Raw genomic sequence first — 13,045 nt, 5'->3', positions numbered from 1 at the left:
ATATATATACATATGGTCTTGAATAAAATCGAAACTAAGGTGATAGGAAACTGCTATATACATATGGTCTTGAAATAACATTGAAACTAAGGTGATAGGAAACTGCTATATATACACATATATGGTCTTGAATAACATCGAAACTAAGGTGATAGGAAACTGCTATATACATATGGTCTTGAAATAACATTGAAACTAAGGTGATAGGAAACTGCTATATATACACATATATGGTCTTGAATAACATCGAAACTAAGGTGATAGGAAACTGCTATGTCTTGAAATTACATTGAAACTAAGGTGATAGGAAACTGCTATATATACACATATATGGTCTTGAATAACATTGAAACTAGGGTGATAGGAAACTGCTATATACACATATATGGTCTTGAATAAAATTGAAACTCTGCTCTTCTTGTTGACCTCTCACTGTCACCATAGGAACCCATTATTCTATCTCTTGCATCAGAAACAGAAAACCTGTTGTATTTGCAAATTTGCAAATTTAAAAAGTGTTGTAAAAAAATTGATGAATTATGAGATAGATGGAACTTTATATTGAAACAAGTTAGATGTTTACTGTGGTTATGTATGATATAATGTATGTTTTTCAATATCTTAGCCCAGTTTGTTGGCAAATAACAATAAAATAATACTTTGTTACTTAGTCATATATATGACCTGAAAGAAAAGTTAAGCAAAAATTCTAATTGGTAGAATCTTACATTCAAATGTCATGAGTTTTGGCTCCCAATGTAGGCTTGAACATAATAAAATAGCATTTGTTAAATGATCAAAAGTAATATCCACTGGCTGTTTGACTCTACAAGTCATTGCCAAGAAAGCTTGTTCCAATTTCTACAAAGAATATGCGTCAGTGAGGAAAACTTCAATTTGGGTGGGTGGTCAAAGACAAAAAAAAAAAAAAATTCTGTCACAATTAGTGACCATTATTTGACTCTTCAGCCAACTTTGAAGATGAGACATCCATCCTCTGTCCTTCAAATTGAGATGGTAGAAAATTAACCTGAAAATGAGACTGGTGGGATAATGACCTCCTTGGTAATTTGTACATACTGGTACCTTCGCAATCAGCCTGGCTTAGCCACCGGCGGTTGATACCTCAGTCTGCCACTGCACCTCGGAGTGTAAGGATCCTCTCTCCAAACCAAAAAAATGGGTTTTGAAAAGATTGAGCAAGTTCTCATTGCTGAGTCTAGTAATGGCAGGGCTCATATCAAGGAATTTCATTTGAAAGGAATGAAACCCCAGCTTACCAGTCAAATATCCACCTTTGGTGTTGACTTACCCAGGTGAGATTTTTTTGGGGGGGTTGTAATTATTTTTTGTGTGTTAAGAGAAAAACTTCTTTTCTTAAAATTTTCAAACTGTCAAGTCAGGAGCAATTTTTTTGGAAACATTGCAGTGAAAACGGAACTTGAACAAAAGTTTCATCGTTTAAAAATTATGCTATCTGTAATATCATTGCAAACCGATGGGATATTTATTAATTGTTGTATTATTTCTATATATCCTAAAATCAAAGGCTGAGTTTTAATTAGAGAAGCAATTTTAGGAATTTTGTGGATCAAGAAAGTGAAGAAAACCCAACTTTTGTTTTGTCTAGCAAACAGCCATGTTTTAGGAATGTTATACTCACTAAAGCAATTTGTGTACCTAAACTAGATGTTTTGGTGATAAATTTGTTAGAATGGAATGGAATCAGTAATTTTCTCCACCACTTTTAAGAGCTATCCTCGATAAAATTTCTGAGGAGGAGGGATTGTGGTTCATTGGTTTGGTCAATTGGAATCATATTTTGAACAAAGCTTTGTACATTGGTGTTTGTCCACACTTTAAACAAGTTGGTGAAAAGTCCAAATTGTTTAGACATGTTGGTTATCTGACGTTCTTTTAAACAGTTGGTAATTCCAAAAGTTAATACACTTTGTATATAACACAAGTCACTTTGAATTTTTGTCCTGGTAAATCATAAGCTTTTAAACATGTTTATGAAAGTCAATATGTAGCCACATTTTCAATACTGTGGTAAAAAGTTGCTTTCTTGAATACTTCCCTTTCTTTTGATGTTCCGTCTGTTTGATGCAATATTAGATAATGTCCTAAAGTCCACGTAGACAGACTTTGTGAAAAGTCTCTGATAGATCGGTGTGGTTTATCGCATCGATATCGTCGTTCCTCCAACCGAAACACCGCTCACGTTCCTCCCAAATGGGTTTTACTCTTTATTCCAGCGAGGTAGTCCAAGATCCAGACTTTTACATAAATACATCTTTTACTTTTAGAAAACATATCATATTTCTTTCTTCATCGTTTTGTAGAATACATTCAGAGATGTTGTCACGTGCCTTTTGGTCCTACGGGCGGTTCTGTACCTCCCATCCGTGGGAAGTCATCGTTGGTACCTTAACGGTCACCATCTGTCTGATGTCCATGAAGTATTATACTGGTGAGCCTCAAGTCTGTGGCTGGAACTACAGATGCACAGAAGAAAGTGTAAGTATGATTTCTTTATATCGACAAAAATAATCAGGCTTATACGTGGACCACGGGTGAGAAAAGCAACCTATTTACTTAATGACTTTGTTACATGTCTTCCAACAAATGAACTCCAATCTATGTAGCTTATAATAGCAACTGGTAACTTTCTTTTTACATGTTGCAACCCATTGACCCAGCAACTGATTTTGCAGTTTTTGTTTTTAAATTAAATTAAATTCCCCACTCCCTTTCCTTTCCTTAATCCTCTCTTTGTCCCTCCACTGTTTTATCTCCTACCTCTCCTCTTCCCCTGTTGGTTTCTTTCTTTCTTCTCTCCATCCCTTGTATACTAATCCCCTTACATCTATCTCTTTGTGTTCACCATGCTCATTAACTTGTCTGTATTCTGTGCATGTTTTTGTCCCTTCTGTTACTGTTACTTGTCATTTAGCATTTGAAGAAGATTCTGCTAGGATCGAAACGTCAGGCCAACTTACTTTTACTCATTAAATTAAATTAAAGTAAATCACATTACCCTCAACAGTTGCGGTTAAAATGTGAAGGTATGGTTTAAAATTAAGAACAATGAAGGACTTTTGTGACAAAACTCTTACTCTCTCATTGTGATTAGTACAAAGTTTACTGCAAAAAAACTTTGCTTTTGGTAAGAGGTGCAACAACCTTTTTGTACTGGGTGAGGGGGGGGTGGGGGGTAATAATATTAAGTTGTTCAGAGCTCTAAGGAGAGGAATATCCCCTTGTCTTTGAGAAAGTTTAGTAAAATGGAGGGTGCTTCTAAGGTGTGCAATGGTGTTATATTGTACAATTTTTGAAACAATGTTGAAGAATGTTTCAACTATTTAGGTTGCACGGCATATATACATTTGATTTGATTGTTTCTCCAAAGAAAGATTAATGAACAAATAATTGAGAAAGTCGACAGGAGTCTCCAAATTTCATCACCCAGACTCTTCTCTGTATTTTGTCATATATGCGTTTTTGATAGACAAATCCCAAAACCACATTTTTGAACTTGAATATTTTCGAAATATTTCTCCTGACATAGTACATTTTAAGTTTGCTTTGTGCTTACCATCTCATGTATTCACAAGTATATATATGGTACATAATTGTACTTACAGTTCTGATAACAACATTGATAGGACATTGTTATGCAATCTCAATATTACTGTACCTAGGAAATATTTCTAAAATGTGATACTGACCAATGTTAAAAATCGTACTATACTCTCAAGAGAACCAATTCAATCGTCAATGAAGAGAAATAGTGTAGGAACATAGAAGAACCAGTTAAACACAACAAAACATTTAATAACAATAACAGATCAATTTTCGAACAGTTTTTGCAGATAAGCAAAACAGTTCTTTACTTAAACATTAAACTTATATTCCTTTTTCGTGTGTCCGGCTTAGAGTTAATGTCAATTTTTTATTTTCAGAACGAATAACAATTTTTAAAAAAAACTTGACAATAAATTTTGGCATAATCTCATTCAACTTGCAGTAATATACTAAATATTTACAATGCAAAATAAAAAAGTTCACTTGGCGATCAAAATGCTAAATTATAACTAGAGAAAAAAGTGAATATTGATCATAATACAATTTTCTCTCTCAAAAAAAGTTGCTTGATATCTAATAGAAAACTGGAGGTTACATGGCAGTCCCAAAATAGTTGCTCAATGGTTTCTGGCAGAGCTATTAAGTTTTTTCATGAAATATTGAATCCTATTGGTAGCAAGAAGTTGGTGCGAAAATTTTAACTGAAAATATTTAACTTTGGTCTCGTAAAAAGTATGAAAAGGATTCTAAAAAGGATGTTCCAGTGATCATCATTGAGATTAAAGAGCAAGTTCCACTTATCGCACACGTGGAGGAACAAAAATACTGGAGGCTGGATTAAGAGAGAGATTAAATCGTTTTTGAAAGACTTGGAGTATTCGAATAACATTATGAGATGATCTTCCGGAAATTAATTTTTCCAAGCCGGGGGGGGGGGGGTAAAAATACCACAAAATGTCGTAAAAGGGAACCTTGTCAGATTAAATTTATCACAAAACCAAGTATACCAAATGGAGAACCATTATTTCTCAAAAGATCTTTGATGTAGATAGTCCCAGCTTGACGGATCTTATTAAAATAGATTGTTGAATTATTAATTCTTATGAAATGTTTGTTCCAGATAATCTGATTCTTGAAATATTTGGATGGAGTATAACAAACATAGCCTTAATACCATACAATGCAGACCTGTCTTATGAAAATATTCTTATTAATATTTACAATTATTGTTTACGTTATATTGTTTAAAAGTTACAATTCAACAAAAAGTTGACCTACAGTGACCGTTATCAGTCTTCCAGTGACCCGTATCAGATTTGTCACGTAAACGTTGTACCCAAGAAGCTTTTAAAGGCATTGGCAAAGCATTCCACTTGGATAACTTTAAATCCTCCTTGGTCCATATTGTTCGTAGTACAGTTAAATTAACAACGCACGCATGTATATAATATATACAGAGAATTGATGAGCGTGTGTAAACTCCTCTTTGTCAACTCACAAAAGGTCTTTTGGAACAGAAGTTCACAAAGGATATCTTTTATTAAAAGATTAAATTTTTCTCTTTCTCTTTTCAGGACGTGATGTCATCGGATGTAATAATCATGAGTTTGGCCCGTGCCCTCGCTGTCTTCTACGTTTATTTGCAATTTTCAAAGCTCAGAACTTTCGGTTCCAAATACATTCTGGGTAAGAATTCCCATGTCTTGAAGTGAAACAAATATTACCCACTAAAAATGACAAGTCATATGTCTCATGATTTTTACAATTGTTGAGAAAACTTTCAAGGGATTGTTTTGTAATATCGTTTGATCAATCAATATCGAGCTATGGATTAGCTGGAAAATGAGTTTACCTTTACAAAAAATATGCATTTTTAAAGAATTACTGTTGAACTTAAACTGGGAAAGGTATTGGCTTCTTTGGTATAACTTATTTTAATTTTTCTGGTTGCTCATTTTTGACTTGAAACAAGTTTTATATCTTACCTGGAGTGATTTTCATTATATCAAGAGCAAAAAAAAAAATGGAGAAAAAAAATTGAAATGCTTTATGAAAGCATTTGTAGAACCCCAAAATTGGTCAGATATATTATGGATCTACTCCTTCCTGTACACACTGATTGTCATGAATCTGTTGCAGCAGGTTTGAGGTGAAAACTAATTAATTATATAAATGCTAAATTTGTTCTTTATTGAATAGGTGCTCTTGCATAGAACATGAGTTTACATTAATGTGGTTATAAACAAAGAAATATCAGTATTCATTGTTTTTGCATAATTATTCTATGTTGTCCTAATTTCATATGAATGTATCATCTGTATATTAAACTTACATTCCAATTACAACAAAGATATAGTTTCTTATCAAAATATTGGTAAATACTGAAACAAGTTAAATAATTTACTCTAACCCTGTGATGTACCAAATGATCAATTTAAGCTGTCAATTTTTTCTCGAAATTAGTAATGACAAATTGGCAACATTTTCTTTACATAAGTGAACCAGTGCTACCCATTAGACTTGTATCAATCTTTGGCAAGTATGTCTTATGTATAATGATTACTACTGTTTTTTAGCTCTAATACTATTAAATTATTGTAAAGCGGTATATATTTAGAGCTTGATCTTTGTAAACAATGGAGACTAAGCTACCACAGTGATGAAAAGGTTGATGAATTAAATTACAGTACTTTATATGCTTTCTGTTTGTTTAATACTGACATATTTAGTTTATTTTTTTATTATTTATTTTCAGGTATTGCTGGTCTTTTCACTATTTTTTCCAGTTTTCTGTTTTCTAGTGCAGTTATTCAGCTTCTTGGATTGGAGTTGACTGGACTCAAGTAAGTTTAAGTGATAAGAAAGATTGGAGCACACTGCTAAAAGAAAAAAAAACTTTGTACATTTACAAGCCTGTGATTTCCTGCTCTATAGTGGCTGTTAATCTGCTTTCTTTGACAAGACTTGATTCCAGTAGGTTTGAGCAATCCAAAGATAGAATTTTACTGTTTAAATTTAACTGTTTAGCTACATTGCTACCAAAAAATATACCCAAATAACACCTGGGTGGGCTAACAAGTCTTAAGTCATGATCCTAACATATATATCTATATACGGTAACACGTTTTGAGTTTATGTAACGTCTGGTATTAAAATGGTACTGGTCAAATGTAGAACTTAAAAGCGTTATATTCCATCGTGTTTGTTTTAACACTGTGTCCTTACGACCAGGCAGGTAATATTCATTTCTAATTTTATTTTTCTTCACCTAGCAAACAAATCCATTGATATGGTTACAACTGTTGACTACACCTAACGAGAGACTTATTAATTGTATAGTGCCGTTTTGAAAAATTTGTGTCCCACACATTTTACTAAGTCTTTGGTGTGAAATCTGCTTTGTGTTTCAGATCATGTCAAAGATGAGAATACTCATTGGTTTGTGTCTGGAAATGAAGACAAAATTTGTCTTTATTCTCACTGAATTAAATGCCACTGATGAAGTCATTCTATCTCTGTTAGAACATGCAGTGCTTATTGTATGAATATTTCATGGCAACACAGTGTTAAATTTCCACATCAAATGTCTCTTGATAATGGTCTTCATAATTCAGGTGTCCAATTGTTTTTTTAATTACCTCTCTACTTCGGACGACATTGTGGTTTATTATTCATGTTATTTTAACGTGGCAGTTTCAAAGAAGTATCTCTGTGTTGTTGAAACTTGATACAACACGATGTTATCTTGAGACTCTCATTTGGTATAAAAACATGCATAAAAATTAAGGCAAATTATATGCAAAGCAGATGACACATTGTGTAATGGACATTTGGACCAGTGGGAGCTTAAAGCAGCATTTTGCATCCTTTTCTATGATTTTCTCAACCTCATTGACTCCACTATGCCATAATGACATACATAACTAGCTTATCTATTTAAATCTTACTTCAAATGGTGGCATAAAAGTCGAAAACTTTGCAACTTTCAATTTTATTTTTCTCAAAGATATTTTCCGTTGGGATCCCAATAAACCTCGCCCATAAGATGAATATTTTAACAATACGAACGTCATTGACCAATACGTAATACAAAACCATGTTGATTTGTGTACAGTCTATATGGCAGTTGTACCATTGAGTTCCATAACAACTCCCTGGTTGTACCAACGCAAAGTCTTGAATCTATTTTTAGCAACGGCTGCATCTCTGATTGGTTGAATTCAAACTAGTGGGTTTGGGGAACTGTATGCGATTAATTTTAAATGTGGAATTTTGTCGTGGATACTTTTCTCATTATCTGCAAATATCCTTAATTACTCGCCAATTAACGATGTTGGCAGGGAAAAACTTGGCTAATATTTTAGTTTGCTGTTTTGTGATTGATATATGTAAAAAACTCGATGGACATGTCAAAAAAGTAGAAAACGGCGACCAAACGCAAAATGCTGCTTTAAACTTGATCAAGTTGTTTTTACACCAATGAAAAGAAGGGGAAATAAGAACTTCCACAAGGGCTCTCATTAGTCTGCTGAGTACTGAGCAAACAGGAAACAATTCTTTCCGATTTAATTTCTGCGGGCACACATCAAGCACCCTTGTGTAAGTCTTTCTGAGCTCTTCTGAGTGAAGGGTACTTATGTATCCAGATAGAGAGAGGATTGTAGGCTTTTCATTGGCTGTTGACTAATAGAGAGGGTTGACCTTAAGTTTCTTCCCTGTTAATGCTAATTGATATCTTAGGATATGTTGTCACCATTAGCAAAATTTTAACCAGTAAAAGGGCGAAAAACCTTTTTGCCCCCACACTGTCCCAAGAAGGGGAAAGTGTTATGTAAAAACCTTGACACAGAGACCTTAATATGCAAACATAGACAATTTGGAAATTGTGGCTCGTGACAGCTCGTTCGGAGATTATGCAGTCTTAAATGCAACACTTGACAGTGTTCCCTGATGCAAGGGGACTAGGCCGAGAGTGAATCAGTCGGCTCCGTTTGAAACCAAAAATATGAAAAAAATTGTAAAAAGTGGTCATAACGTGACAGATTATTAGACTTTCTTCTCTTTTACCGGGTGTGGGTGTGACATGTCAAGATAGGAACATGTCTCTTAATTCGATTGTTAAGTTTGAAACTGAAGCTGGTTGAAATTACCTTTGGAGAGTTTCACTTGTGTTTTATCGTGAGAGCGTTGCGGTTAAGTGGTCAAGGCTTCGGACTTGTGATCTAAGGTTTGCAGATCTGTGCGAGCCCTGGCTAGATCATTACGTTGTATCCTTGGTTGGGCAAGGCCCTTAATCCACATTTTCTCTCTTCTCTCAGTATAAGTGGGGATGGCGAAATAACTTGTAAACATATTTGTATACTTGTGTGTGCCGGTTTGTGGATCCCCTCCCCCCCCCTAATGGTAGACCCCTTGGTACAAATAGATGTGGCCCACTGTAGTGCCTCAGGGAATGACTGTTTGAACTGTGCACACTTTGGTATGTGGGTGTAACACTTCACCATTGAGCAGGGATTAACGGTTGTACAGTCTTATGACCTTGTACCAGATTGTAAACCTTCAAGTTTTTATTTTTTATTATTATTTTTATTATTTTTATTTTTATTATTATGATTATTTTTATTATTATGATTATTTTTATTATTATTATTGTTATTATTATTATTTTGAATGCCAAATTTGTGATCAAACATCTAGAGCTGAGACTTGGATTACCCTCAGTTCATATCACCAATCCAAGTGTTTCTATGAAACCTCAGAGACGTGTCAGTCCTTTTCATTATATCCGTAACCATTTTTATTAATTTTTGCTCATTTATCATATTTTACATCGACAGCGAGGCAATGCCATTTTTCCTGTTACTCATTGACTTATCCAAAGCCAGCTCACTTGCAAAGTTTGCTCTGAGTAGCAGCACCTCGCGAGAAGTTTCTGACAACATCGCCCGGGGTATGGCGATACTCGGACCAATGATCACCCTCGATGCGTTGGTGATGACGTTAGTCATCGGAGTAGGGACCCTGTCAGGTACGTTCAGTACTAAATCGTTGTCAATGTCGTAAAGTAATCTTTCAAGTTAGCACACTGTGGTAGGTCTCTTTGAAATTGTTCCTCCAAGTCTCCTTTGCAATTACGATGTTTCAAAACTTGAGTTTGTGGAACAATGTTCTCATGATCCGATGAAGAAATGTGCACATCCAGTCTAATGAATGCAGAGCAAAAAAAAAAAACGAATGAACCAGATGTGCCTATTGTTGAAATTCTTGGTCTTCTACAGTATCTTGCAAAGTTCAGTCTTAAAGGTGGTAAATGTTCAACTCGTGTTGCACATAAAATACTATAATTGGATGAAACCAGTATGGATGGGTAGGTATTTTGCTAACGAAGAAGTCAACCAAATAATATTCACAAGTATTCACAATAAGGGTAAATTTCAGTGTTAACATACTATACCTTGGTAATCATTAGTAGTAAGAATAATTATTGATCCCATCTTCCTATGTTTCTTTCTTTCTTCAGGTATTCATACTTTAGAGGTGATGTGCTGTTTTGGTTGTCTTTCAGTCATCGCTAATTACTTTGTCTTCATGACCTTCTTCCCAGCTTGTCTTTCTTTAGTTTTAGAGGTCAGTACTCTCTCAGTCGTTAGTAGTTTATTTCATCTGATTATCATCATAGACGTAATTATAAACTATATTTTCACAGCTAAAAATGTTTCAGTATATTATCATACTGTAGATGTAGTTATAAACTATGTACACAGCTACAAATGTTTCATTATATTATCATAGATGTAATTAAAGACTATGTACAAAGCTACTAATGTTTCAGTGTATTACTGTATCATAGATGTAATTATAGACTATGTACACAGCTACTAATGTTTCACTGTATTATCATAGATGAAATAATAGACTTTGTACACAGCTACGAATGTTTCACTATATTATCATAGATGTATTTAAAGACTATGTACTCAGCTACTAATGTTTCAGTATATTATCATAGATGTAGTTACAGACTGTGCACAGCTACTAATGTTTCACTATATTATCATAGATAAATAAAGACTATGAATACAGCTATGAATGTTTCACTATATTATCATAGATGTATTTAAAGACTATGTACTCAGCTACTAATGTTTCAGTATATTATCACAGACATAATTATAGACTGTGCACAGCTACTAATGTTTCAGTATATTATCATAGATATAGTTACAGACTGTGCACAGCTACTAATGTTTCAGTGTATTATCATAGATGTAATTATAGACTGTGCACAGCTACTAATGTTTCAGTGTATTATCATAGATGTAATTATAGACTGTGCACAGCTACTAATGTTTCAGTGTATTATCATAGATGTAATTATAGACTGTGCACAGCTACTAATGTTTCAGTATATTATCATAGATAAATATAGACTATGTACACAGCTACTAATGTTTCAGTATATTATCACAGACATAATTATAGACTATGTACACAGCTACTAATGTTTCAGTATATTATCACAGACATAATTATAGACTATGTACACAGCTACTAATGTTTCAGTATATTATCATAGATGTAGTTATAGTGAAGAATGTTTAATAATTTTACATGTTGGAAGAATGTCAGCGCTTTAAGCTCTAGCCCATTGTAATTGGAGATTTTTTTCTTTTGACTCTTTACCCACAGCTTTCTAGTTATAGTGACCGTGGTAAACCGGTCTGGCAGCTCGGTCAACTGACCAAGGTTCTAGAGGAGGAGGAAGATAATAAACCAAACCCTATCGTACAAAGAGTGAAAGTTATTATGGTAAGTTGGATTTTATACAGTATACTTCAGCTCTTTTTCTCTCTCTATATATATTGAAACTATGTGACTCACAGGCCAGACCTCCTGTGCTGGATATTGTGAAAAATTTAGATAAAAGGGTTGTATAACGTACAAGTCTTAATCAGTAATGCTATGATGTCTGTGTCTACAAAGGATTGTTACAAATACCTCAGCAATGGTCAAGGGATGTGGAAACAGGGCCATGCACAGGATTTCTAAAATGGGTGGGAGTGGAGGGCCAAATTCAAAATTCTCTCAACTGAGGAAGGGGCAAGAACCCTATAGGGAAGGGCTAGAGGCTGATCAAGGATTTAATGACTGAGGGGGTGTGACCATGTGATCTTTGAAGCTGACTCCAAAGTTGGGGGGTGGGGGGTAGAAAGTTAACAGTTTAGATGTCAAATGGTGCTGTCTGAAGAAGTCTATAAGTAGCTCTAAACACAATGTGGTGCTAATAGATATATTACTCTTGATTTTTTTCTTGTGTGAGGTTGAAAAGGGGGTGGGGGAGTGGCAGTGGTTTAATTCTTTCCATGAATGTACAACATCCCCGCCTGGAACATTTACCGTGTGAAGTGACCGTGTGGAGTGGGGGAACATGTTCCCCCTCCCCCACTTTGCACAGTGTACTTCAGATGTAGAACTGTTTGGTTTTGACTTGATTCTCTGAAAACTTGAATTCAGTTGCTCTATCAGTCAGGCAACTTCTGGAAAGCTTTTATGCCAAGGAATCACAGAGTGCGCTGTCTTTCTGGTTTAGTCTCTTTTAATACTCACAGTTGTTGACAGTTATTAAGCAACTGGCTTGTTCTCATGTGTTCCATGTCAAAAAGCCCTCTTAAAAAAGTAATATTGTGGAAGTTACCTACCCTGCTCTTCAGGTGGTTTATCTAATATCCATTGTCCATTAATCCAGAATTAAGTTATTTATAGAGTTAAGCATGTAATTTCCTTTTTCTGCAAAAGAAGAGAGGTTGGTATTTGTTATCCTGAATGAATGATAGGTCTTTTTCAATTAGTTGCACAGTAATCCATACAATAGGTGTGTTGATCCATGCCGCAGTTTGAATCCAGCATCTTTTGTGAGCATGCCTAATCCTCTGTCTTTATGTGGTTATCCAGTTTAACAATGGCTAGCCTTGTTAATAATGCAGGCATTGGTAATGGATGGTTGGTTTATAATATTAGGCTAATTGGTAAATGCAGGGCAGTTTATGCGAAGATTATGAAATGGGTAACAAATGGTGATGAAAGTTTGTTCAAAACCAGAAAAATAACGCTGGTATAGGTGATGAAATCATCAGCTGCTGGTCTATGAGAGCTAATTAGTGTTGCAGCCACTTTTGTCAAAATCAGGATGTAATCCAGACTGCTATGGTGATCAATAGACCGGGATGGTATCCTTAACCTGTACTGTGAATATAAAAGCAAAGTTTGTGATGGAAAATGCTATTAGAAGTGGAATTGTCTGGAAGGAGCTAACATGCTCTCCTGTCTCAGTGACATTCGGTGCAATGCGTTGTTCCTGCATAAAACATGTTGTTAGACAACACAATCGATTGACTCTGATAAAAAGACTCTGAAGGCCAGAAATTCTAACAATGTCTGATCGTGCTCTGAAACTGTT

At 34.7% G+C, this 13,045-nt stretch overlaps 1 protein-coding gene across 3 annotated transcripts in view; it reads left to right on the top strand.

The window, feature by feature from the left end:
* LOC139979227 (3-hydroxy-3-methylglutaryl-coenzyme A reductase-like) overlaps positions 1-13,045 on the top strand; it is a 33,711-nt gene that overhangs the window by 7,871 nt on the left and 12,795 nt on the right. For 2 of the 3 annotated variants that reach the window (XM_071989992.1, XM_071989991.1), the window contains exons 2-7: positions 2,346-2,520; positions 5,163-5,274; positions 6,344-6,431; positions 9,426-9,616; positions 10,109-10,215; positions 11,278-11,397. In XM_071989992.1, the coding sequence (XP_071846093.1) occupies positions 2,359-2,520; positions 5,163-5,274; positions 6,344-6,431; positions 9,426-9,616; positions 10,109-10,215; positions 11,278-11,397 (780 nt within the window). In that variant the 5' untranslated portion in view covers positions 2,346-2,358. Of the gene's footprint in view, positions 1-720; positions 1,317-2,345; positions 2,521-5,162; positions 5,275-6,343; positions 6,432-9,425; positions 9,617-10,108; positions 10,216-11,277; positions 11,398-13,045 lie in introns of those variants that run through there. The other variant, XM_071989989.1, reaches the window with a different exon arrangement.

This window comes from Apostichopus japonicus, chromosome 13 (genome assembly GCF_037975245.1).
Source record: "Apostichopus japonicus isolate 1M-3 chromosome 13, ASM3797524v1, whole genome shotgun sequence".
Classification (NCBI taxonomy): domain Eukaryota; kingdom Metazoa; phylum Echinodermata; class Holothuroidea; order Aspidochirotida; family Stichopodidae; genus Apostichopus; species Apostichopus japonicus.
The sequence above is the reverse complement of the archived record's forward strand: the minus strand, read 5'-3'. Positions and strand labels throughout refer to the sequence as shown.